General features: G+C 39.5%; 4 protein-coding genes and 1 non-coding gene across 6 annotated transcripts; 3 read left to right on the top strand and 2 right to left on the bottom strand.

Moving 5' to 3' along the window:
- Nucleotides 1–5,190: 5,190 nt before the first annotated feature.
- LOC120016528 (ARF guanine-nucleotide exchange factor GNOM-like) lies at nt 5,191–11,732 on the top strand. The gene is made up of 3 exons (XM_038869343.1): nt 5,191–5,363; nt 6,306–7,104; nt 7,694–11,732. The coding sequence occupies exons 2-3, from the start codon at nt 6,376–6,378 to the stop codon at nt 11,339–11,341; spliced, it is 4,377 nt and encodes a 1,458-aa protein (XP_038725271.1). The 5' UTR covers nt 5,191–5,363; nt 6,306–6,375; the 3' UTR covers nt 11,342–11,732.
- Nucleotides 11,733–12,499: 767 nt separating this feature from the next.
- Nucleotides 12,500–15,518, top strand: LOC120016055 (vesicle transport v-SNARE 13-like). The gene is made up of 6 exons (XM_038868628.1): nt 12,500–12,660; nt 12,773–12,894; nt 13,612–13,670; nt 13,813–14,001; nt 14,496–14,666; nt 15,095–15,518. The coding sequence occupies exons 2-6, from the start codon at nt 12,801–12,803 to the stop codon at nt 15,245–15,247; spliced, it is 666 nt and encodes a 221-aa protein (XP_038724556.1). The 5' UTR covers nt 12,500–12,660; nt 12,773–12,800; the 3' UTR covers nt 15,248–15,518.
- Nucleotides 15,519–16,241: 723 nt separating this feature from the next.
- On the top strand, nt 16,242–16,314 carry TRNAA-UGC. The gene has a single exon. It is a non-coding gene; the product is annotated as a tRNA-Ala (tRNA).
- Nucleotides 16,315–16,802: 488 nt separating this feature from the next.
- LOC120016147 lies at nt 16,803–19,524 on the bottom strand. Of its 2 annotated transcripts, XM_038868775.1 has the most exons (6): nt 19,404–19,524; nt 19,030–19,293; nt 18,852–18,938; nt 17,657–17,806; nt 17,358–17,555; nt 16,803–17,253 (listed from the first exon to the last, which is right to left on the bottom strand). In XM_038868775.1, the coding sequence occupies exons 2-6, from the start codon at nt 19,228–19,230 to the stop codon at nt 17,149–17,151; spliced, it is 741 nt and encodes a 246-aa protein (XP_038724703.1). In that variant the 5' UTR covers nt 19,231–19,293; nt 19,404–19,524; the 3' UTR covers nt 16,803–17,148. The 2 variants fall into 2 exon arrangements, with proteins under 2 accessions (XP_038724703.1, XP_038724702.1); XM_038868774.1 differs by lacking the exon at nt 19,404–19,524 and having other exon boundaries at nt 19,030–19,364.
- A 129-nt stretch (nt 19,525–19,653) lies between these two features.
- On the bottom strand, nt 19,654–23,967 carry LOC120016146 (pectinesterase 31). Its single transcript, XM_038868773.1, has 6 exons — nt 23,410–23,967; nt 23,197–23,301; nt 22,749–22,826; nt 21,953–22,140; nt 20,567–20,740; nt 19,654–20,132 (listed from the first exon to the last, which is right to left on the bottom strand). The coding sequence occupies exons 1-6, from the start codon at nt 23,950–23,952 to the stop codon at nt 19,970–19,972; spliced, it is 1,251 nt and encodes a 416-aa protein (XP_038724701.1). The 5' UTR covers nt 23,953–23,967; the 3' UTR covers nt 19,654–19,969.
- Between the last annotated feature and the right edge of the window lie 168 nt (nt 23,968–24,135).

Below are 24,135 nucleotides of genomic sequence, written 5' to 3'. Positions count from 1 at the left end.
AGCGGTTAATGATTTGGTAAAGATGTCAGCAGTCTGTTTTTCCGTGGGAATATAATAAAGGTGCAACTAACCAGCAAGCACACGCTCACGCACAAAGTGAATGTCAATCTCAATATGTTTGGTGCGTGCATGTTGGACTGGATTAGTAGCCAAATAAGTGGCACTAACATTGTCACAAAGAAGCCGAGGAATGCCTGAAGTAGAAATACGAAGATCTCTCAGAAGACTACTCAGCCAGAGGACATCGGCAGCAGCCGAAGCAAGGGCTCTGTACTCGGCCTTGGCAGTGGATCGAGAAACAGTAGGTTGTTTCTTGGCAGACCAGGTAACAGGATGCCCACCCAAATAAGAACAATAACCCGAGATACTCCGCCGAGTCATTTCACAACCTGCCCAATCAGCATCAAAGAAAGAAGATATGGTGAAGGAGGACAGAGATTGTGGAGCATAGAGAATCCCTTTGGAACTGGTACCACGCAGATAACGTAAGATACGCTTAACAGCTTGGAAATGTGGCTCGCGAGGAGCATGCATAAACTGCGAGACCATGCTGACTGCGTATGACAAATCAGGTCGAGTAAAAGACAAATATTGCAAACTACCCACAATTGTGCAATAGGAAGTAACATCCTCAAGAAGAGCACCATCAGTTGCATTCAACTTTATCTTAGTAGAAGAAGGAGTTTGTACCGGCTTTGTCTGAGCCATACCAGTCTTGATTAACAAATCGTCAATATACTTCTGTTGACATAGAAACAAGCCAGCTGAGGTACGAGAGGCTTCAATCCCAAGAAAGTAATGCAAGCTCCCCAAATCAGACATAGCAAATTCTTTGCTCATAAGAGTGATAAAATTAGTAATGGAGGTGACCGAGTTGCCAGTAAAGATGATATCATCAACGTACAATAAAAGTACCAAATGAATGCCATCCCGATGATAAACAAACATGGTCGTATCAGAACGACTTTGTAGAAAACCATGAGAAGTCAGAAAAGAAGCAAATCGGTGGAACCATGCCCGTGGAGCCTGTTTTAAACCATACAAAGCTTTTCGCAATTTGCAAACATAATCAGGAAGATCAGGATTTTCAAACCCTTTAGGTTGACGCATATAAACATCTTCTGAAATAGTACCATGCAAAAAGGCATTTTTCACATCCAATTGTCGTATTGGCCAGGATAAAGAAACGGCAATACTGAGAACTAACCTGATGGTACTTGGCTTGACTACCGGGCTAAAAGTGGCATGAAAATCAATGCCCTGTTGTTGCTTGAAGCCTTGAGCAACAAGTCTCGCTTTATAGCGAGCAATGGTCCTATCAGAGTGGCGCTTGATCCGATAAATCCAACGATTGCCAATGACATTTTGTGAGGGATGTGGGGGTACCAAATCCCAAGTTTTATTGTGTATGAGGGCATTATACTCGTCAGCCATGGCATTGCGCCACTCAGGTAATTTCACTGCCATTCCATATGTATGGGGTTCAATTGGAGAAGAAAGCACATCTGTAGTAAGATTGAGAATGTGTCGTGGCTTATGAACACCAACTTTGCTCCGGGTAATCATGGAATGACCTGCACATGCAATGTTAGAATGTGTTGTAGATAATAATGGTGAATCTTCCAATTGTGTCTCAGGTTTGGACGCAGAATGTAGTGGTTGAGTGGAGGATAGGGAAGAAAATGGAGAGTCGGTAGAGAGTGGAGGAGGGATAGAACTAGCCGAAACTGGAGGAGTGGAGGACACAGGTACGGGTGTAACACAAGGCCCAATAGAAGTAAGTGAAGCAGCATGAATATCCCCAGGTTGTATAATGATGGCAGGATTTTGAAAAGAAGGGGAGAGTTTTGAAACAGGAGGTGATGATGGTAGTAGTTTGAATGGGTAAATATGTTCAAAGAAACGAACATGTCGAGATACAATAACCTTCTTGGTTGTTAAAATATAACACCGATAGCCTTTGTAATTGTCAGAGTAGCCCAAGAAGATGCATTTGACAGAACGTGGGGATAATTTGTTTGGGGTGTTAGCCGACAAATTGGGAAAGCAAAGACAACCGAAGGACCGAAGAGAAGAAAGATCTGGGGGGTGACCATATAATAGCTCGAAAGGAATTTTGTTGCCCAAAGTCGGTGTAGGTTGTCTGTTAATGACATATATGGCAAAGGATAAAGCCTCGAGCCAGAAAGAGGGTGGTAGGCCTGAATGAAGAAGTAGGGTCCGAATGATATCAAGAAAATGACGATGTTTTCGTTCGGCAACCCCATTTTGTTGGGGAGTATGTGGACAGGAGATGCGTAAGTGAATGCCATGTTGATCAAGGTAGGACCGAAATTGAGTGTTAATGAATTCCCCCCCACCGTCTGTTTGGAAATAGCACAACCGGGATTGAAAAATATTACAAACCATAGCATGAAAATTAAGAAATTTTGAATATACTTCAGATTTATTACGCAAAGGAAAAACCCAACTGAACCTGGTGTAGTCATCTAAAAACAGTACATAATAACGATAACCAGATACTGACTCAACTGGAGACTGCCAGACATCACTATGGACTAACTGAAAAGGAAAACTAGCCACATGTACAGACTTGTTAAAGGGTAGGCGGTGATGCTTGCCCAATTGACAAGATGTACATAGTGTGTTCCGAGACAAAGACGAACTAAAATTGACAAGACGACGTTGACGAAGAGAGGCAAGCACTGAAGAATTTGGATGACCAAGACGATGATGCCAAAGTTGAGGAGACAACGAGGATGCAACAAGAGCAGGAAGAGAAGCACCAATACGACCGTGGGATGGAGAGATAGGATAGAGTGCACCAGGATTATTGCATCTGAAAATCGTTCGGTGGGTCCGTGGATCCTTCACAGAAAAACCAATAGGTGAGAATTCAATGACACAATGATTATCACGACAAAATTGTTTGACTGACAATAAATTTTTAGTTAGGTGAGGAACAACAAGAACATTATTGAGAGAAAATGTAGCATTAGGAGTGTGAAGTTTAGTGTGACCCGTGGCAGCAATAGGAAGAATTTGACCACTACCAACAACAACAGCATCACTACCATTGTAAGGAGCATGAGGAAAGAGATTACCATTGTTGGTCATATGAGAAGCTGCCCCAGTATCTGGATACCAATTTGGATCAATAGGTTGAGAAACTAGTGAACCAGCATAGGAGCCAATGGTGGACGGAACTGGAGAAGCAGTGGAATTGGCAAGACCGGGTACAGTAGTCGGGCACTGTCTCTGCCTATGCCCAAACCCTCCACAAGAATAACATTGTATAGGGGAGGATCCCAAAATTCCAAAACTTGATGAAGTGCCACGCGGCCAGGAGGTGTTGTTCCAAGGAGGACGAAAGGTATTGTATGAATGCTGGTTATAATAGTGGGGTGATCCAGTTCGACCCCCTTGCTGCCAGGAAGGAGGACCATAATGTCCTCCCCTACCACGTCCACGTCGTCCACCACGGCCACCACGAGTCCGAGACGGAGATGCACCAGTTTGGGTCACATAGGCAGGATGAGTCATAGTAGGAGGCATGGACTCAGTTGAAGAAGTAGTAGCATTGGTAGCAGTGGTAAACATTGCACTTTGTGGTGGAGAAACAGTAGCTTGGCGTGCAAGTAATCGGGCTTCAAAAGCAAGCATCAGTGCCCGAAACTTTTCAAAAGAAGGCAGTGGTAGTGATGCTAACAACGGAGCCGTGATGCTGTCATACTCGGCCGGTAAACCATTAATAAGGCGTAAAACAAACTGATGATTGGGAATGGAATGACCCAAGGCATCAAGAGAATCACGTATGACTTTCGCAGCCTGTAGAAATTCGGACATAGATTGATTCTTCTTCTCCAATTGTGTGAACTGAAGTTGAAGTTGGGACTCACGGGCTGCAGCCTGATCAACAAATAGACTTTCAAGACTCACCCATAGTTGGCGAGCAGTAGAGGAGGCAGCCGGATCATAAACTTGTTGCAAGAGTTCCATAGAAATAGTAGAATTGAGCCAGGTAATAATCAACATATCAAGTTGACACCACTGATCGTACGAGGGATTGATAGAAGAAGAGGCATCAACAGTGGAAGGGAGAAACTGTGAGGGACAAGAATCAGATTGAAGAACATGACTCTCCAGTTTGTAGGTCTTCAAAACATTCAAGAAAATAGCTTTCCAAAGAAGATAGTTTCCCAACTCCAGGGTAACACGAACCAGGTTACCAATGTTGTTAACATGCATCGCTGGATGAGAAGAAACAACACCAAGAGAGGGAGAAGAAGACGACATAAGCCCAGTCGGGAGAGAAGATCCGGGAGCGATGGATTTGGACAAAACATCAGTGGACAACAAGTGACCAATCGAACCACTAGTAAGAGAATCATCAGACAAGACGGACAAGGAGGCAGTGGTGGTAGCAGGAAGTGAGGAATCATAAGGTGAAAAAGTTGTCATCGTGAAGCAGAAAAAAAAAAAACAAGAGACGAAGAAGAAACTAGAAGATCGGCTTCGATACCATGTAGAATGAATAATATCAGCTTACCCTTGCTAGGGTTTCACCATGTATTTATAAGTACAAATGAATATAATAATTACAATTGTGCCCTGTTATACAATTACCACATAACCTATACATAAGTATACTAACATATATATTGTCTTCCATAGTAAGTCTTATATAAAGAGGGCTAGAGAATTGACCTCGGTTACTAACCTCGGGATGGGGGTGAAGGTGTGGATGTGGAGTAGCTAGAGAGACTTGTAAATTGTAATTGATCTCATTTGCCCAAACACATAAGCCTACAACTAAAAGCCCATTTGTCCATTAGCCCATTGTTTATAGTTGATAAAGGGATAACAAGCCCACTTAACTAAAATCGGTGAAATCAACATAATCCGTAAAATTGTTAAGTAAAATCATACGGTTAGGCAAGATTTACGATTTTTAAATGATCTGAATAGATTTTTTGATTTAAGATCATAAGATCTTATGATCTAGATCGAGATTTTTGACAACCTTATGTACGGAAATGCTATTTGAATGGGAGAGAAGAAGAAGGGAAAAAAAAAACTCGTGTAATTGTTGATGCTTTTTTTCAAGTGCTAGGCAAAAGGAAAGAGAAGGCCCATCGCTAGATCCGTCCGTAAACATTTGGGCGGACCCGCGAAGAAACTGTTAGCCCGAAACTCAAAGATCCGTTTCCTTGTACCGATTTTACACTCTCCTTCAAAAAAGATCAAATGCCAGACACAGCCCCAGAAGAGACTCCATTTCCAGTCCTTACTCGTGCCGGGAACTTCCAACTCAGTCCCCTCACGCGATCCAAGAAATTGAATTCCGACCCAAATCCTCCAAGGTTAGATCTGTTTCAGTTCGGTGTTCTTTCTCTTTCAATCCATCGGTTTCGATCTAGTTTATGAAGTTGGCGTTATTGGTTTTGTGTATCTTTTGAGTCGTTTAGTAGTTATACCTGAGTAGCGTGAGTTGGAACAAGGAATCAAATTATTTTGTGATGTAGGTAGCTGCCGTAGTTGCACATTGGATCAGCTAACTTTATGATGGCGATAGATGTGAATTACATGTCTGGCTTAGAATTTTGTTTCGCATTTTTGAATCAGGAAATGTAAAATTGGAGCTTTTAGGTGTTGACTGCCTAATTATCAGTTCACTGGGTTATGTCAACGACATGCTGATGAGTTGTCAGTTGTCTCTTAATGTAGCTAATTCTTTGAACTCGTGAAGGATTTGATATCAAGTGTGCAGTGTCAGCTCTGCAGATCCTTTTGTGACTTTGCCTATCTAGATCAGATTGCAGCATGTTCTGGCACATTGTTGCTAGGAGGTATTGCTTTTACGTGTCTGTTCTATGATTGGCTATGAGATGGATGGTTTAGGTTTTGAGAACTCCACAGCTTATGGCTACTTCCTTGTGTATAATCTTCTAATTATTGGTGGAGTTTCGGATGCTCTAGCTAAAAACTGTTTTGTCATATGCATTTTATTTTTAACTGTGTGTGGAACCCTGTGATGCAGTTTGTCATATTGCAGCATATTCTCTTGTGATGAAACAAGATAATATTCTAGCATGCAGTGAAAGAGGAATGGCCTTGATGTTGCATTTCACATTCTGTTAGCATGTCATATTTATCATCAGTTATCAAACTTGCAAATCTGTTAAATGTAATGATTGATTCTGCATGACATTTTTTTGTGAAGAGAACTAGCCCTAATGTGCATTTATTTTATATTGAAAAGTATCAGCTACTGCTAATTGCAGCAAATGGTATGATTTGACCAGGTTCTAGAGACTTGCTTCTTTCATCGAGGCTGCATGGTCCAGCTATAAGTTACAAGAAATTAGGGTAGATATGGGGCACTTAAATCCACAATCAGGAACGAATGCGTTCACTGTAGACCTCAAGGACAGTCACATTAGATCTTCGCAAGGTGCTTTAGCATGCATGATTAATTCTGAAATTGGTGCAGTTCTGGCTGTGATGCGGAGAAATGTCAGATGGGGTGCTCGCTATGTGTCTGATGATGATCAGTTAGAGCACTCTCTCATCCATTCCTTGAAAGAATTACGGAAACAAATTTTCTCATGGCATAATCAGTGGCATAATATAAACCCAGCTCTTTACCTCCAACCATTTTTAGATGTCATTCAGTCTGATGAAACTGGTGCGCCAATCACGGGTGTTGCTTTGTCATCCATCTACAAAATGTTAACCGTTGACGTACTTGATTTTAATACTGTGAATGTGGGAGAGGCAATGCATCTGATAGTTGATGCTGTGACTAGCTGTCGGTTTGAGGTAACTGATCCAGGCTCTGAAGAAGTGGTGTTGATGAAGATACTCCAGGTTCTTCTAGCTTGCATGAAAAGCAAGGCATCAGTTAAGTTGAGCAATCAACATGTCTGCAATATAATAAACACATGCTTTCGTGTAGTTCATCAAGCAAGCTCCAAAGGCGAGTTGTTGCAGCGGATAGCACGACATACGATGCATGAATTGGTTAGATGTATTTTTTCTCACCTACCTGATATCAGCAACGAGGGACTGGCTAATGGAAGCAGCTCATATTGTGTTGAAGTGGTAATTTATTTTTTTTTGAAAGTTATTTCTTTACTGGTATAATTTCTCAGTCATTATCTGCTGTATCGTCATCATCAAAGCCTTTCCTGCAAACAGTGTTGGGGTTGGCATTTTTTCAAACTGTAGATAAAATTTGTTCCAGCAAATATCCCCTTCCTCATGAACTAGAGATAGAAAATAAACATGTGGAATGGATTGGGTGCCAAGCCCAGGTCCGTGAATTGTATGTTACCATAGTTTTATCAATCACACGTGTGTGTGTGTGAGAGAGAGATAGCAAGAGACAGAGAGCAAGAGAGAGAATGAGTGAGACAGAGAGAATGCAAGGAAGAAAAAGAAGAAAAAATAACTTGTTCAATAATATCGAAAGGTATCCGGAACTGGAAGGCTACTGAGACAAATGGTAGCTTGTCATGGCGAGTTAGTTTTTTTGGTTGGCGGTTCAAAGATATTTTTAAGAGTATTTTTACAATCATTTGGTGATGAGTGGTCTATGAGTCAGCCTATGATAAATATTGCCTACTCGGACAAGCATATTTCTTTATTTTTGTATTCTTTTTGGTCACATGAGGTTTTCATTCCTTTTCAGGTGGATGCGCCCAAAAAAGATCGCACTGGTGTTGGTAAACAACTGAAAAATGGCAATACCAGTGTTAAATACGATAGTCAACAATCCAGAGAAAATGCTTCAGGCACTTTAGTTGATATGCTATCAAGTGAGAAAGATGACGCATGTAAGATTGAGACTGCTAATGGGTTTCAGGCTGATCAGAATGATGAAAAACTTATGATGGAGCCCTTTGGGGTGCCATGCATGGTGGAGATATTGCATTTTCTTTGTTCTCTGCTGAATGTGATTGAGCACATTGATATTGGTCCTAGATCAAATCCTATAGCATATGATGAAGATGTTCCACTGTTTGCGCTGGGCTTGATTAATTCAGCTATTGAACTGGGGGGTCCTTCATTTAGTAGACACCCTAAGTTATTGTCCTTAATTCAAGATGAGTTATTTCGTAACATAATGAAGTTTGGTATGTCAATGAGCCCATTAATTCTTTCGATGGTATGTAGCATTGTGCTCAATCTATATCAGCATTTGCGCACTGAGCTCAAGGTACAGCTTGAAGCTTTCTTTTCATATGTGCTTTTGAGGATCGCAGAAAGTAAGCATGGATCTTTCTATCAGAGGCAGGAGGTTGCTATGGAGGCATTGGTTGACCTCTGCAGGCAGCAGACTTTCATAGCTGAGATGTTTGCGAATTTTGATTGTGACATAGCTGGCTGTAATGTTTTTGAGGACCTTGCTAGCCTGCTATCGAAAAATGCTTTTCCGGTGAATGAACCTCTTTCTACAATGCATATTCTTGCTTTGGATGGTCTCATATCCATGATTAAGGGTATTGCAGAGAGGATAGGCCAAGAATCGCCGCCGACAGAAGAGCCTTCAACTGAGGAATATAAGGCATTCTGGGCAATGACGTGTGAGAACTATGATGACCCTTATACATGGGTTCCATTTGTCCGCAAGATGAAGTACACCAAAAGAAGACTGGCAGTTGGAGCTGATCACTTTAACCGGGATCCAAAGAAAGGTTTAGAATTTCTCCAAGGAATGAATCTCTTACCTGACAAACTTGATCCTCAGAGTGTGGCATCTGTCTTCAGGTATACAGCTGGTTTAGATAAGAACCTCATTGGAGATTTTCTGGGTAATCATGACGACTTTTGTGTCAAGGTGCTTCATGAATTTGCTGGAACTTTTGATTTCCGTGGGATCAGTTTAGACACAGCCTTGCGTCTTTTCTTGGGAACTTTCAGATTGCCTGGAGAATCGCAGAAGATACAGAGAGTACTTGAGGCATTTGCTGAAAGATATTATGAACAATCCCCACATATATTGAGTAACAAAGATGCTGCCCTCTTGTTGTCTTATTCACTTATAATGCTGAACACAGATCAACATAATGTACAGGTCAAGAAAAAGATGACTGAAGAAGACTTTATCCGCAACAATCGGCATATTAACGGAGGAAATGATCTACCTCGAGAATACCTGTCAGAGCTTTACCAGTCAATTTGTGAGAATGAAATTCAGATGATCCCAGAACAAGGTACTGGTCTTCCAGCAATGACACCAAGCCGCTGGATTAATGTAATGCATAAATCCCAAAATACCACTCCTTACATAGTCTGTGATTTTAAAGCACTCCTTGACTATGACATGTTTGCCATCTTGTCCGGTCCTACAATAGCTGCTATGTCTGTGGTTTTTGATCAGGCAGAGCATGAAGATGTTTTACGAACTTGTACCGATGGATTTTTGGCAATTGCCAAAATTTCTGCACACTATCGTTCTGGTGATGTGTTGGATGATCTGGTCGTGTCTCTTTGTAAATTCACTAATTTCTTGACCCCATTATCTGTTGATGATGCAATTCTTGCATTTGGAGATGATACGAAAGCTAGAATGGCAACCAGCACAGTATTCACCATAGCAAACAGTTATGGTGATTATATTCGATCTGGCTGGAAAAACATATTGGATTGTGTCTTAAGCTTTCACAAGCTTGGCCTTTTACCTGCTCACCTTGCAAGTGATGCAACTGATTATGTGGAGTCATCTGCTGAACTAGAGCCTGCAAAACTCACAAGTCCCTTGAAGAGATCGCAAACTCCTTCTGTGGCCACTCCTCGGAAATCATCTGGTTTGATGGGAAGATTTAGCCAGTTTTTATCTTTTGATATGGAGGAGCCACAGTTGCAGCCAACCGAGGAACAGCTTGTTGCTCAGCACCACACTCGAGAGACAATTCAGAGTTGCCATATTGATAGCATATTCATGGAGAGTAAATTTCTACAGTCAGAGTCTTTATTGCAACTGGTAAGGGCCCTGATCTTGGCTGCAGGTCGTCTCCGCAAGGGAGGTAGCGCAGTAGAAGATGAAAGTACTGCAGTTTTCTGCCTGGAGTTGCTGATTGCCATTGCACTGAATAACCGAGATAGGATTATGCTTATCTGGCCTGTTGTTTTTGATCACATATCCAATATTGTTCGGTCAACTATAATGCCTTGCAACCTTGTGGAAAAGGCTGTGTTTGGACTGCTCAAAATATGCCAGCGACTACTGCCCTATAAGGAAAATCTGACTGAGGAGCTTCTCAAGTCACTCCAACTAATCTTAAAACTTGATGCTCGGGTTGCTGATGCTTATTGCGAACCCATAACACATGAAGTCTTGCGTCTTATAAGAGCAAATGCAACTCATATCAGATCCCATATGGGTTGGTGCATAATCATATCCCTGCTGTCTATCACAGCTAGACATCCAGAAGCATCTGAAGTGGGGTTTGAGGCTCTCGTATTTATTATGTCAGATGGGGCACATCTGTTGCCATCTAATTATGTTCTTTGTATTGATGCAGCAAGGCAGTTTGCTGAGTCTCGTTTAGGGGAGGTTGATAGGTCTGTCGCTGCTGTAGATATGATGGCAACTTCAATTACTTGTCTTGTACATTGGTCTTCTGAGACCAGAAACACCATTGGAGAAGAGGCTGCTATGAAAGTAAGTCAAGATATTGGGGAAATGTGGCTAAGGCTGGTGCAAGCATTGAGGAAAGTGTGTTTGGACCAGAGAGAGGAGGTGAGGAACCATGCTATTTTAATGTTACAGAGGTCCTTGGCAGGTTTGGATGGGACTCACCTTCCTGCTGCATTGTGGTTCCAATCTTTTGATATGGTGATCTTTTCATTGCTCGACGATTTACTAGAAATTGTGCAGGCCAACTCCCCTAAAGACTACCGTAAAATGGAGGGCACACTTGTTCTGGCCATGAAACTCATGTCAAAATCGTTCTTACAAGTCCTGCAGGATCTATCGCAGCAACCATCCTTTTGTAAACTATGGCTTGGGGTTCTTAATCATATGGAGAAATATATGAAAGTGAAGTTCCGAGGCAAGCGGAGTGAGAAGATTCATGAATTAGTCCCTGAGCTTCTCAAAAACACACTGCTGGTCATGAAGACAACTGGAATTCTAATGCCAAGCAATGATATTGGAGAAGATGGTTTTTGGCAATTGACTTGGTTGCACGTCGAGAACATATGCCCGTCTATCAAATCAGAAGTATTCCCTGATCATGAATTGGAGCTTATACAGTCGAAGCATATACAAGGCGGAGGAAATCCTGTGCCTGATGGGAGTATGCTTGTTCCTTCCAGTGAGACCACAGCTTGAGGATAGTTTACTGACCGGCAGAGATTCAGGGAAGTTCACAAATAGCCTCTGGAGTCCTCTGGAGATGTTTTTGAACTTCCATTGTGAGCTTCGTAAGGTTTATGGTCGACGATGCTCAGAATTCGCCAAACTACATATTTACCATTTCAAACAAGAAGCACAGATCAGAATTTAGTAGGAATTTTTGAGTGGCAATTCCGGGAGAGTTTTGTGATGCCCATCGACTGGGTTGAGTCCATAAAATTTTCTCCTGGATTGTTAGTCATTGTATTGATGATGAAACTGCAAGATTGAATCATCTGTATACATGCCATTGCTAGATATTATACAGATTTTACAATACTATTTTAGGTGGAGCCTGAGAGATTATTTGCATGCCCAGTTTGAGTCACTATAAGAGTTGGATTTCTCATACCCTCAATACTTTCATTTGTGTTTGGACTCATATTTCAAACATATAATTTATGTCAAAACTTAGTTTAATCTGGATTGGATAAATTTTAGCATCCGGATCGAAGAGAGTTTTGTGACCTCTACTTCAATATAGGTATGAAGATAAGTTCTCTAGATGATTAAAAAATATATCGGGATAATGACGTGGCAAAAATTTTTGGGAACTTGAATGAGAATTTGTGGACAAGAAATTCTTCAATTCTAATTAATTAGATCTAACAAGAAGATGGTCAATGAGTTATCTGAAGTATTGGATAATGACAAAATATAACATTTTATCCCTCAATTATACTTTTAGTTTCACTTTCATCCTTGAACATTTTTTGCTTTTAACTTCGTTCTTCAACTATTGAAATGTATCTATTTCGTCTTTCAAATGAGAGAGTAGTCGAAAAAATCCAACATGACATCTATTTGACATATTAAAATAATCCTAATTGGCAAACTTTAACAACGGATTACCTTTGAATAATTGAAGAATGATTTTAAGAGAAAAAAAATTTAAGGACAAAATTGAAATAAAAGGTATACTTGAGAGATCAAATGTATGTTTTTGTCATTGGATATTCCCCGTAACCGTATACCACTATACGAGTCCCCTGACCCGCTCCCCTTTTTTTCACAGCTGTCACACAGAGAGGCCCTAGATTACCCGTTCAACTATAACCCGCCTGTGAGTTTATCACCAACGCTCGTCCCACACAATTTGCCGATGCCAGTTATTGTTGGCATCCACGCAAAGACACTTTATTGTTCGGCTTTTTTAGGCTACCCCGATCGCCTCGACCTTCCGGAAGACTCTTCACCGGATACAGAGACTCTCCCAGTCAGACGGCCGTAGCGAATCCCCGCTCTTCCGATCTGAGGTCAAATTTCCCCTTTCTCGTGGTTTTGTGGATTTCTATGATTGATCATAAGTTATAGATCTAATTAGGGGTTTTGCGTTGTTTTTTATTTAATTAAAACTGATCTGGACAGATTTCATCTGAATTGCTAATTTGAGACGATGAGTGAGGTATTTGAAGGATATGAGCGCCAATACTGCGAGTTTTCAGCGAATCTTTCGAGGAAATGTACCGCTGCTGCTGCGCTTGATGGAGGTAACAATTCTGAAACAACTAAAGTCCTTCACCATGATTGAGGCAGTTCTTTCGAATTGTTGTATGTATAAGATTGTGATACGCTGCTAGGTTTGGTTATTTATAAGTGATCATATTATCATTATTGTGATGGATCCGTTGAGTTTTGAAGTCAATGTTGTTTGGAAGCTCCTAATCATTAATTTTGGAGCTTGGACTTATGAAAATCGTGAAAATGATGTGAACCCTTAAATGCTATCCCACTTTGATTCATTGAGTTCTCACAAACCGCTTTTTCTTGTTTGTGACTATCTGGGTTTGTGTGTGGGGCAGGGGGTTAACATAATAAGTTTAGAGAAAAGACTATTCGATTTGATATGACAATGAAATTGGTTGTGACGCTTGAACTGTTATATGGAATTGCACAATTGGCTCTTTGATGCTGCTAAGAAGCATAGTGGCTGAAAGGACTTGTTTATATTTTGTGAGAGGGAGGAACTTGTATAATAGAAATAGCAGAACATTTTCAGCGACAGATTGAGGTGCTTAAATCTAAATCCTTTTTCGTGTCCTGACTTTTAGTTTTTTGTTAAACCTCTTAAAGCTGATTACAAGGTCACTTTTATGTTTCACGTGGGTAAGACTTGACATTTCACTCGATTTTGATTTTATGCATCTATATACACAAATGAAAATGCAATGCACACTGATTTTGATTGTAATCTGATGAATTTGTAGAGAAAAAGAAGCAAAAGATTTCAGAGATAAAAGCTGGAGTGGATGAAGCAGAAACATTGGTACATGATTAATATATTATTTCTGGAATTACTTTTTTCTTTAATATGTGAGAAATTTTATTCAGGGTCACCAAGGCTGAACTACTTTGTATTTGTTCCATAAACTGTGGTAACCCATGTAATGTTGCCGATATTTTCCCAGATTAGGAAAATGGACCTTGAGGCAAGGAGTTTACAGCCAAATGTGAAAGCAGCACTTCTTGCTAAACTAAGGGAATATAAATCTGATTTGAACAATCTGAAAAGTGAAGTTAAAAGAATTGCATCTGGCAATGCAAGCTTGGCTGCAAGAGATGAACTGTTGGAGTCAGGAATGGCTGATGCACTGACGGTATGTCTCCATTCAGATGCATATGGCTTTTTTTCATCAATTTTTCATTGATTTGTAGAAGTTTGTTACATTACTGCTTAAGAAATTCTACAATCTGGATTATATTAGCACTCATTTTCCATTCTATTCAAAGTTGATATTAGATAATTGGATTCTTATCTCATGCTTGCTGATGTGCAACAGACCAGCATGCCCATCCTGTTCCTGTGCATTTGAGGTTCTAGTTTACTGATAAAGCCCAAAGAATATGAGTATCTTAGTTCTTTTTTGATTTCTTTCCCAAATTTCTTACTTTGCCTGTCATTCCATTTGTTGCTAAATATCACTGTTGTTTTGCTTCTCATTCTGGCAAATATAGTTTGTTTGTTTTTTTATGAGAGATGATGTTGAGACTTATATAATGTGGCGGGCCATATATTGACACTACTGTTTGGTCTTGAGTGGTGTGCTTTCTTCATTTATTGTGTAGCTAACTTATGGAGCTCGTTAAACAGGCATCAGCTGATCAAAGGGGAAGATTAATGATGTCAACTGAGAGATTAAATCATTCCAGTGATAGAGTCAAAGAGAGTAGGAAAACCATGCTGGAGACAGAAGAGCTGGGTGTTTCAATTCTCCAAGATCTGCATCAACAGAGACAATCTCTCTTACATGCTCATAACACGGTATTCCTGCCTTAGTTTTTCCCCTTTGTATATCTCATTCTTTTATGTTTCTTTTATGAACAATCTGACTTCTTGTTGCAGTGATCATATATATTTGGCTTCAACCATCCACAAGGTTTTGATGTGTTTTCTTTTAAGTAAATTGTGAATTGCAACTTGTTCATGCCCATGATAGTTATTTCAAAAAATTGCCATGCTGCCTCAAGAGCTAGGCCTTTTCTTTTCATATATGCATCATAGATTGATGCCCAGTCTTCTGCTAGTTTCTGGTTGTCTGACATAACTTCCAAATTGAAGCTCTAGTGAAGTGAATAAGTGATCAATTGTTAGCGTGCTTTCTTTGCCCGCTTTCCATAGACTCTTTTCCAAGCAAGGTTGACATTACACATCACAATGCATATATTTAACTGAATTCTTTGTTATTGCAGCTTCATGGAGTGGATGACAACATTGGAAAGAGTAAGAAAGTATTGACTAACATGTCAAAGAGGATGAGTAGGAACAAGTGGATTATTGGCACTGTCATTGCAGTCCTTGTCCTTGCTATCATTTTGATTTTGTACTTCAAACTTAGAAAATAGTCAAGGAGGTTGGCTTCTGTTCTGGTGGCTGCGGCTGCGGCTGCGGCTGCCTCAAGAGAAATGTTCGTCTTTCCTGCATTTAAACTTGTTCTTGGTTTGTGAGTACCTACATAAACATATTGCGGATGATGTGAATTGTCATATACTTTCGGATATTCATGGTTGTTGAATACTTGGATATTCTTTCGGAAACTAATTGTGTGGGATTCTCTTGTATAAATTGTATACTGCCATTATATTGTGCAAAAACCGAAACCGAGTGTTGTGCATGTACAGATTATTTTTCTTTTGCTTGATGAATGATCTGAGTTCCTGATCTCCCTGGGAATTTCTGTGGAACGTGGCATACTTGACCACAGTGATTGCTGCTCCTTAAGTTACGTGTTAGGTGTTTTGGATTGGAAATGTGATGTAGTATTGATTGTTGGTCTTTACACCTTTAGGATTTCAATAATTATCAGCTCTTGTATTGTATTACTGCAAAGATAAAAGCTATGAGCTGCGGCACATTAGGATAAACGACATATACACAAGCACCTATAAAGCTTGAAAAAAGTTTATTGAAGTAAAATAATAACACAATCAGATATGGAAAATGAATTCTGTACTGTCTTTTTTCTGGTTCGTGGTTCCTGGATGTGGGCTTCATTGTCATAATCGACTTTGCGTTGCCAAACGAGCATCCGACATATCCAGTGTCCCAAGTCCAAACTGAATCTCCATTCCTCCACCACTATGTGTCCAAGTCCAAACTGAATCTCCTCTCCTCCACCACCCGTTCTCCAAGCTCGTGCCCGGACAGCCTCTCTCTTTACTGGAAAGGAGAATATTCAGTGTCCAAAGGCCATATCTGCTTTCTCCACCTCAGTATAATATTCAGAAACAAGAGGGTCTCCTCTTCATTCTGGTCATCTGGTGTTGGTTAAGAAAGATCAATTCCTTTACCTGCTCTTTTATTTATATTATTTTATCTTGGAGATCCAAAAGCCAAAGGGGGGATGTAGCTCAAATGGTAGAGCGCTCGCTTTGCATGCGAGAGGCACGGGGTTCGATCCCCCGCATCTCCATCTCTTGAACTTTTCTTTTTGTTTTGTGGAAAGCAAATTCTATATATATTGCTCTATTGATACAGGATCTTTAACATCTGAGAAAAAACAACAAATTGAAACCAGAACTGGGAACCTTTCTTGTGCTTACAGAAATTCACCAGCACTCGAAGGGGGTACCTAATGATAGGACAGAGCTCCCCACATTAAGGTTACAGTAATCACCACCTTTTCAAACTATCTTAGCAACGACCACCAAGTAGTAGGAAAGGATCAAAACCAACAAGTTAAGGAAAAGTTTGATAAAAAGATAATCTGCCACTTTTGATTAAAATTGGAGATATAAATATAGGCATGAAACAACCCTTCATGCTAGGAATTCCCAAAAGACTATTTCATTTTTATTTACTTGCACAGAAAAAACAAGCCAAAGAAAACTAAACAGTCTTGCTGGGATTAAAACCCAGGCATTTATGCACCACATGCTTAAAACAAACCATAGATAAAAGTTTCAAACAAGGAAGACCCTTCATATCACCTTCAGCAACTTTTAATGCTCAGCCACTTGGATGCCAACCTGCATCAGTGAACTTGTACAATAATTCCTTGTCATTAAATTTAAATCATGGGCTGCAGCAACCTTATCATCTACTACTTACTAGACATGATGAGAGTACCAAATAAATACAGAAGGCCTCAAGAAGCTGCTTATCCCAACAATATCAGATTATAAAAAGACTTCTCTATACACCAGAGGCACTGATCTTTCTCTACCTCTGTCTAAATGACTCCTTAATCTATCACTTACTGGCTCCAATGGATTTGAACATCAGTGACCCAAAACATCCATGAAGCTCAAACCTGCAGGTTTTTAGGTCTCTTCCTCTTGAACTCACCATAATCTGCAAGCAAATTGCCATTAACTTTATCCTTCATGTTCTCCACCAATCTTGTTAACACCTGCTCATAAAGTACCCAGTTTTTAGTTAGCTTAGTTGAAGAAAAGGCATATGTAGTTTTGAGCATACAATATTGCAAACTTTAAGAGGGTTTAGTGGTCTAACCGACTCTGCAACGCTTCTTCGAACATCTTCAGGTATCAAAGCAAGCACAGGAGGAAGTACAAAGCTTATATTCATCTCCAGCCGACCTTTAAGCCTGCTTCGTGCTCCCCGTCTATCAGGATACAAGGCTCCTTTTACACCAAGGGCGAAATGAGCTGGCTCAAGAACATTGTCCAGTCCACGGAGCTCCCACTTTATCTGCCAAATAAATGCTTTGATAGAGATTAAACTCACTATCCTGGACAAATCAATTAAGATATAATATGTTGATTAGCATTTAGTTTCATCTAGTCACATACAATGTCTAGTTGAAGAACCTTTGTGATGTCAGAAGGTACTTGTGGCGGATAATCTCTCCCTCCTGATTTGCATCTCAGCCTCATGTCTACTGTTGGCCAGACAGTAAGGAACAAAAAATTTATTGGCAGCATCTGAATTCTCCACTCTTCCTGCAAGATGTTAATGCCCAAAAATGAGAAAGGGATCAAGCAAGAGGACTTGCAAGATGTTAGCACCCACACAAAGGTTTCTCTCACTGTCTCTCAATAATCTGATCAAGTTCTTGTGGATAATATTCCCAATATAAGCCAGCTTTCCAAGGCTATTTCTCGAGCTTAGGCCCAAGTCTCCGACACGACATCTAAGCTTCATTTTACACAAAACCAATAAATTGCCACTCAAGCCACCTCTTTCCTCTCAATCCTACTCTGGCGCAAACTTGAAAAGAATTCAAGCCACTTCTATCACTCCAAAGCACTATAGACATTCTATAGCTGACATTTGTTCACATGCTTCCAGTCCTTAAGCTTTAATAGATTGCCTCTCTTCCAATTTCTTTCAACTAACAAACACTAAAGAATAAGCCACACCACACCCACGTCTTGATTTTAAGTCAGTAACCATGATCACTTGACCTAGAAAATGTAATATAACTGATAGCCTTGGATATTATAAACAGTGTTCGCCGCCAGAAATCTCTTGCCCTTTTTGCCTTGATTAGCAACTATTAACTTCATGCAGAGAGGCACAAACACTCACCCTTTTCACCTTATACATAAAATTAAGAAATGGATCTAAATTTTTTTTATATCTAAATTTTTTTTATTCAGAAAACCAGAACCAGTCCAATAAGCAACATGTCAACATAACCCAAATAAAAATGTTAAAGCAACTATGTCAAAGTAGCCTTGAAAACTCTATATGATGAGAAGATAACTTCGAATCATTTCATTTACAAGTTGATAACCACAGGCCTGATTGGTAACAATGAGACAAGGACATAAAAGATGTTATTAGTGCAATGCTGATGGTAAAGTAGCTAGGTTTGAATTTTGACACCAGATCTGTTCATGGCCTCCTAATTAAATGTAATCCCATCAGAAGAGCTGTGCAAGAATTGTGATTTTTTTTTGTATCATTTGAATGCAGATTCTGTGTTTCCATGGCATTGAATCATGAAATACAGAAGCAATTACGAGTATAAGAATCAGAAACCTCATTCAGTTGGTGGCTCCTCCTTTTATCAGGAAATATGGCTTTGAATACCCTGGGCTTATCCTCCAAATATTGATCAAATGAAGCCTGCACAAAAGCAGCATCACGAAGCACCAATTAAACATAAACCCATTAAACATAAACCCAAACGAAAAGGGGGGAAAAGGGTGTTGGGTACCCCAGGAGACTCAAAGAGAGGGATATCAGTTGAAATCCTTGAAGAGTAGGTAGTAGGTTTTACGGTCATCTGGTTCTTGACCACTCCATGGCATCTCCACTCTGCCTTTTTTAGCTTCCCTTTCCATTTTTCTCTTGTAAAGTGCCCAGCTTTCACCCCGTTATAGTACAGAGTCAATGAACCTGCTGTAACTTCGCTCATACTCTCAGGTTTTCCACTTTTATGTATACTCTAATTATTGTTCATTCAATCTTTGCTGCAAGCCTGCAATTAAGAAGAGAAGAAGATAGGGCACTATCATCAGACAGACACAGATGGACTAATGAAGGATGTTGAAAGATAACTAGATAAGCATATCTCATTTAGCTCTTTACCCCGTCCAGTTGGCAACTCCATGGATTGGGTGGTTAGCCCTACAACTTTTCTGGTTTCTTTTGTTTTTTCTCAACTTTCTGGTGGATCACATTTGATTGGAGAATACCCACCACTACAGTCCACAGTAACGTCATCTTCTCTTCTGCTTTTACTGTTCTTTTTTTATTTTTGTTATGAATTGCTTTTACTGTTTTTCACAAAGCATAAATATGGGTGTGATCACATTGCTCTTGCAATAATGAGGGCAAGTAACAAATCCATTTCCATCCATATTCCTACAGAAAATGAAAATATCCTTACATTTTTCTTTACCTACATAACATGTAAGATAGACAATGCTAGTTTTACCATGATAACTCTGAAACACTCTTTTAGCATCAAAATGCTTTTGCAGATACAGAAACAACCATAGCAGATATAAAAGAAGGGGGTTTATGATTATCTCATGCCTTCACAATCTAACATCTGGAATAAACTATTATACATATCTTATTCATCTACAAAAATGAAGTCCAACCCTCCATTTCAAATTATTTGCTGCATAACTCTCCCTCAGAAGGTAATTTTAAGCAGAATATGGGATCCTCAACGCCATTCTCTGTGCCAACCAGGGCCTTTCTGGATTTGGATCGATAAAAGAATGCATGAGAAACTGTTCAACTTCTTCATCTACTAATTCTCTAGCCCATGTTACTCTTTTCGATGAGCAACTCCCTGGGCCAAAACACCTGCAGTTTTGATTTGAAGAAGTCAAGCTCATTGCATAATTAGCGCCCAACATTGGGATAGCAGAGCCAGTTATTAGAACATCTCAAACAAGACAAATGACAAATCACGTGCCTGAAAAACAGGCAGCTAAAGGAAGAGTAAGGATATCATCTAAACAATGCTTTAGGCAATTCAATGTAAAGGTAAACAACTCCCATGCACAATGCTCCCGCAGTGCGTGGGGTCGAAGACAAGGAGGATGTACGCAGATCTTACCCTTACATAACATGTGGAGAGATTGTTTCTAAACAATGCTTCAGCCAATTCAATGTATTTCAAGGAAAGTAATAGGCATAAAAATTTGATCAAACTGTGTGAAAGACTGAAAGCCATATTTTAAAGGTTTTTCCATTTATATATCCTGTGTGTAAATCAAGGATCAAGGATGAGATACCTATACTCGTAAAAACAAGCTGTTCTCTCGTTTTCAGTTTTGCCCCAATTATTCCAGCCTAATTGTTTGATACATGCATCCATATAGGTGTAAACAAAGACCACCCGTCCAAACGGCCCCCAAGGGCGCCCAAGATATGCATATTGTGTCCCTCCATTGCCAGTAATCACACATCTGCATCAATTTTAGAAGTCATTACAGGAGATAAATAAACGAGCAATAGGATGAATTAAATGGAAGGAGAAGAAGTTGAAAACCCAAAATATGTATTTGACTGTAAGTGATTCCTAATATAGAAACCTCAAATAAAAAGTCGAGAATGAAGCTGCTACAACAAAAAAATACTTGCCCCGCATAATTTTAATCACAAGAAACTAGTAAAGTAAAAGGTTAATATTTAAAACAGGAATCTTGAACAATACTACATACACTTTACAACTTTAGATGTCAAAGAACATGCTTGCTACTATGATATGCAGAGGTGTTGCTGAAGTAACTGTTGAATGAAAGGGATCTAATTCTAAAAATAATACATCACAAGAAGATTTTTAATATTTTAACCATAACATGCGTCCTCAATGTACTTTCTATAGCAACTGGAATGTTAATGACCAAGTGATGAAATTTTGTTCAGGATATAAGCAAATGTGAAATCAAATATCTGTAATGCCATAATTCTGAGTTCTGACTGATAGTGTAGTAAAACAATGAAAAGTCCCCCTTTTGAACAATCCATTGCTTTGCCATCAAGCATAAGCTTTATTTTTCAAATTTTCTTCTCATTTCTAACAATTAACATCAGAAAGACAAAGTAAATACAAAATCGAGAAATATGACAAATAATAGCTCAGGCAACAAATCATGCAAAAGTCATCAATGAAATTAATTATTATCTAGCAGCCTATATTGGTGTTAAACCTTCAAAAATAAGAGAGCTTTCATGTTTTAAGCATGGGAGACATTTTGGGAAAATAAACACTTAAATATGAACCTCTATAGGATCTAAAAATTTAATTCCACCCCACAACCCTTATCTCAAGTCTCAACCTCTGAAAGTTTACTGCAGAGAACTGATTTCTTCACTCTGCTCTACAGTCACGTCTCCTGATCCTATTTCACATTAAATTCAATTCATAATGCCAATAAAAGTAGGGATTTATCTCACTCATGCCGTTAAAATCTGGGGCACATAATTCCCGTGCTCAAAACACACCCTCAAAAAAGACCTCAGATTTTGAAACACTTAACCTTTAAGAATTTATGTTGGCAGTTACATATTGATGGAGATCTTTAGTACTTTCTAAATTTCCAAAATGAAAATGTAAAATATCATAAATCATGACTGGGCTCTTAAAACAAATAGCATAAGCCAATTAGTACACGCACCTAAGAAACACGTAACCAGTTGTCTCCTGGGAAGATTTTCTGCTTTGAGCAGTTATAAATCCTGCTGACTTGCAGTTGATATGACAATGCTCCAGCAGTGCAGTGCTATTCCCAAAAATGAAATCCACACTTCCTTCGATATAGCAATCTTTCAAATATTGCTTCCCATGATGCAAGTATAAAGTATCCTGCAAAGATGAATAACATAAACAACGAAATTTAGACTAGAACTCCAAATTAATTTGAATAAAAATGCTGGCCAGAAAGCCACAGATAAAAAATATGACTTGCCAAATGCTAACTATGGCCCTCAAGTTGATTCCAGATGTTTTACTTTTACTTAACAAAACTACAAAATCGACAATCTAATATCACATAGAACCTCTACTCTAACAGATTTCTCGTTTTCCTTCCATTTAAAGCAACTTTATAAAATATAGGTACTCCATTTTTCACTACAAATGATGACCATAATATATTTGCACACAGAAAAAGAAATGGCATCTACCAGTAGTTAAGTTTGAAGACCTTTCAGCCCTTCATATAAAACCTATGTTGGAGTATTATTCAGGTGCCAACATGGGATGATGAATCTTATTTAGGTTTTTTTTTTTCCCTGCGTTATGCAGGGTGTGAAGTACTCAAGATTCAATTTATTGATTTGTATAAACTAATTTGACCATAAAACTAAGTAAGAATGCCAATGGAGATGCTCACAAGCTGACGTTGAATAGAATTGTTCCCAGACCTATTGCAAAAAAATTATGATGATAATCAAATGAGACAGTTCATATACCTGCCAACCAAGAAACCTGCAATTATAAAAGGCACATCGATCTGCAGTTACTCTGATTGCTACAGCTTGGCCAGAACCCTACAAAAATTAAAAAGAAAAATAAAACGTAACCAGCCAAGTTGATACAATACCTTCATTCTTAAACAATTCAAAGAGTGGTTTTAACAATATCCCAATTCTCGAACCAGAAATTTCAGTAGACAGATCAACCATGTTTGATCTTTCAATAAACCTTCTACCCATATAAACTTGCTAATAAACATGGTAACTTTTCCATCATTAGCGCAACATGTCAAAAGCACCTCGAGTTTTAAAAGACTCAGCATCTAGAGTCAATAAAATCCCAAGGTTTTGCAAATCAGTGAGCACCCATTTACTGAAATTAACGTTCAGGAGTTACAAAGACCAATAAAAATTAGGTACAAATACAGAGATAACAGGAAATTACCTCAGGAGCAGAGTTCTCAAAAGTGATGTTCTCGGCAATAAAGTCCTCTCCTTCCACAATAACACTCCCACAACCGAACGTTCCAGTCCCAATCACCCTAGAAGCCTTTCAAGGGATGCAAAGAACAACACACAGTAAATAATACAAATACAAACAATATTTCCTGAAAACCGATATGAGTAACACCGACACATTGTAACCCAAGCAGCCAACCTGATGATGCTCAATTTTGGAGGCGGTGTTGTTCCAAGTGAGGACTGTGATTTCCGGGTCCGAACCAGCGAGAGTGATGAAGTTCTTGGTCTTGGGGATGTATACGGGGTGCTTGTAGATCCCCGGTGAGACGCGAATCACTGTTCGACGAGTATTACTTAGCGGGACCGTGTCAATCGCCTCCTGAACCGTCCGGTACTCCCCGCTCCCATCGTGCGCCACCCTCAGCACTCGTGCCGCCATTTTACAAAACCCCGCCTCCTCTCTCCGAGCTATATGTATAGATTCAAGGATGCGATGGTCTTGTCGTGTTTTTACAGTTTGTAGTGTAAAGACGATCGGATCGATAGCGGTGGCAGAACGCAAAGAGATTCGAATTCCTCTTTGCCTCTTCAACAAGTGTGGATCATAATTCATAAGACGTTGAAGGAATCCAATGATTGAGAAGCGACAAACAGTATACTGAAAACGACACCGTGTTTCCTCGTTAAGAACTTCAGATTTTTTTAGGGTTAAAAAGCCATTATCGTCTACATTTTTCATTTACTTCCAAACCAGGAGAGAAAAGCGAAGAAAAAAGAAAAAAAAAAAGAGCCCTTATTCAACAGAATTCAGAAAAAACGATGCCGTAACACTCAAGCAAAAATCACAAAATCCGGAAAGGCATCTCAAAAGCATCACACCAGTGTGTGACACTAATTGCTGTGTGATTTTCAATAGGATTCT

This window comes from Tripterygium wilfordii, chromosome 15, assembly GCF_013401445.1.
Source record: "Tripterygium wilfordii isolate XIE 37 chromosome 15, ASM1340144v1, whole genome shotgun sequence".
Taxonomy (NCBI): domain Eukaryota; kingdom Viridiplantae; phylum Streptophyta; class Magnoliopsida; order Celastrales; family Celastraceae; genus Tripterygium; species Tripterygium wilfordii.
Note: the sequence above shows the minus strand (reverse complement) of the source record. Positions and strands in the feature narration are given on the sequence as shown.

Excerpts from the sequence above, each read along its gene's own strand:
- LOC120016147 (XM_038868775.1), bottom strand. The coding sequence starts at position 19,230 with ATGAGCGAAGTTACAGCAGGTTCATTGACTCTGTACTATAACGGGGTG. Across the intron at positions 17,807-18,851 it reads GGAGCCACCAACTGAATGAG|GAAGAGTGGAGAATTCAGAT; the intron begins GTTTCTGATTCT and ends AACATCTTGCAG. Across the intron at positions 17,254-17,357 it reads GAAGAAGCGTTGCAGAGTCG|GTGTTAACAAGATTGGTGGA; the intron begins GTTAGACCACTA and ends CTTTATGAGCAG.
- LOC120016146 (XM_038868773.1), bottom strand. The coding sequence starts at position 23,952 with ATGAAAAATGTAGACGATAATGGCTTTTTAACCCTAAAAAAATCTGAA. Across the intron at positions 22,827-23,196 it reads TTGAGAACTCTGCTCCTGAG|GGTTCTGGCCAAGCTGTAGC; the intron begins GTAATTTCCTGT and ends TAATTTTTGTAG. Across the intron at positions 22,141-22,748 it reads GCAGGTTTCTTGGTTGGCAG|GATACTTTATACTTGCATCA; the intron begins GTATATGAACTG and ends TCATCTTTGCAG.
- LOC120016528 (XM_038869343.1), top strand. The coding sequence starts at position 6,376 with ATGGGGCACTTAAATCCACAATCAGGAACGAATGCGTTCACTGTAGAC. Across the intron at positions 7,105-7,693 it reads GCTCATATTGTGTTGAAGTG|GTGGATGCGCCCAAAAAAGA; the intron begins GTAATTTATTTT and ends ATTCCTTTTCAG.
- LOC120016055 (XM_038868628.1), top strand. The coding sequence starts at position 12,801 with ATGAGTGAGGTATTTGAAGGATATGAGCGCCAATACTGCGAGTTTTCA. Across the intron at positions 14,002-14,495 it reads GAATGGCTGATGCACTGACG|GCATCAGCTGATCAAAGGGG; the intron begins GTATGTCTCCAT and ends CTCGTTAAACAG. Across the intron at positions 14,667-15,094 it reads TCTTACATGCTCATAACACG|CTTCATGGAGTGGATGACAA; the intron begins GTATTCCTGCCT and ends TTGTTATTGCAG.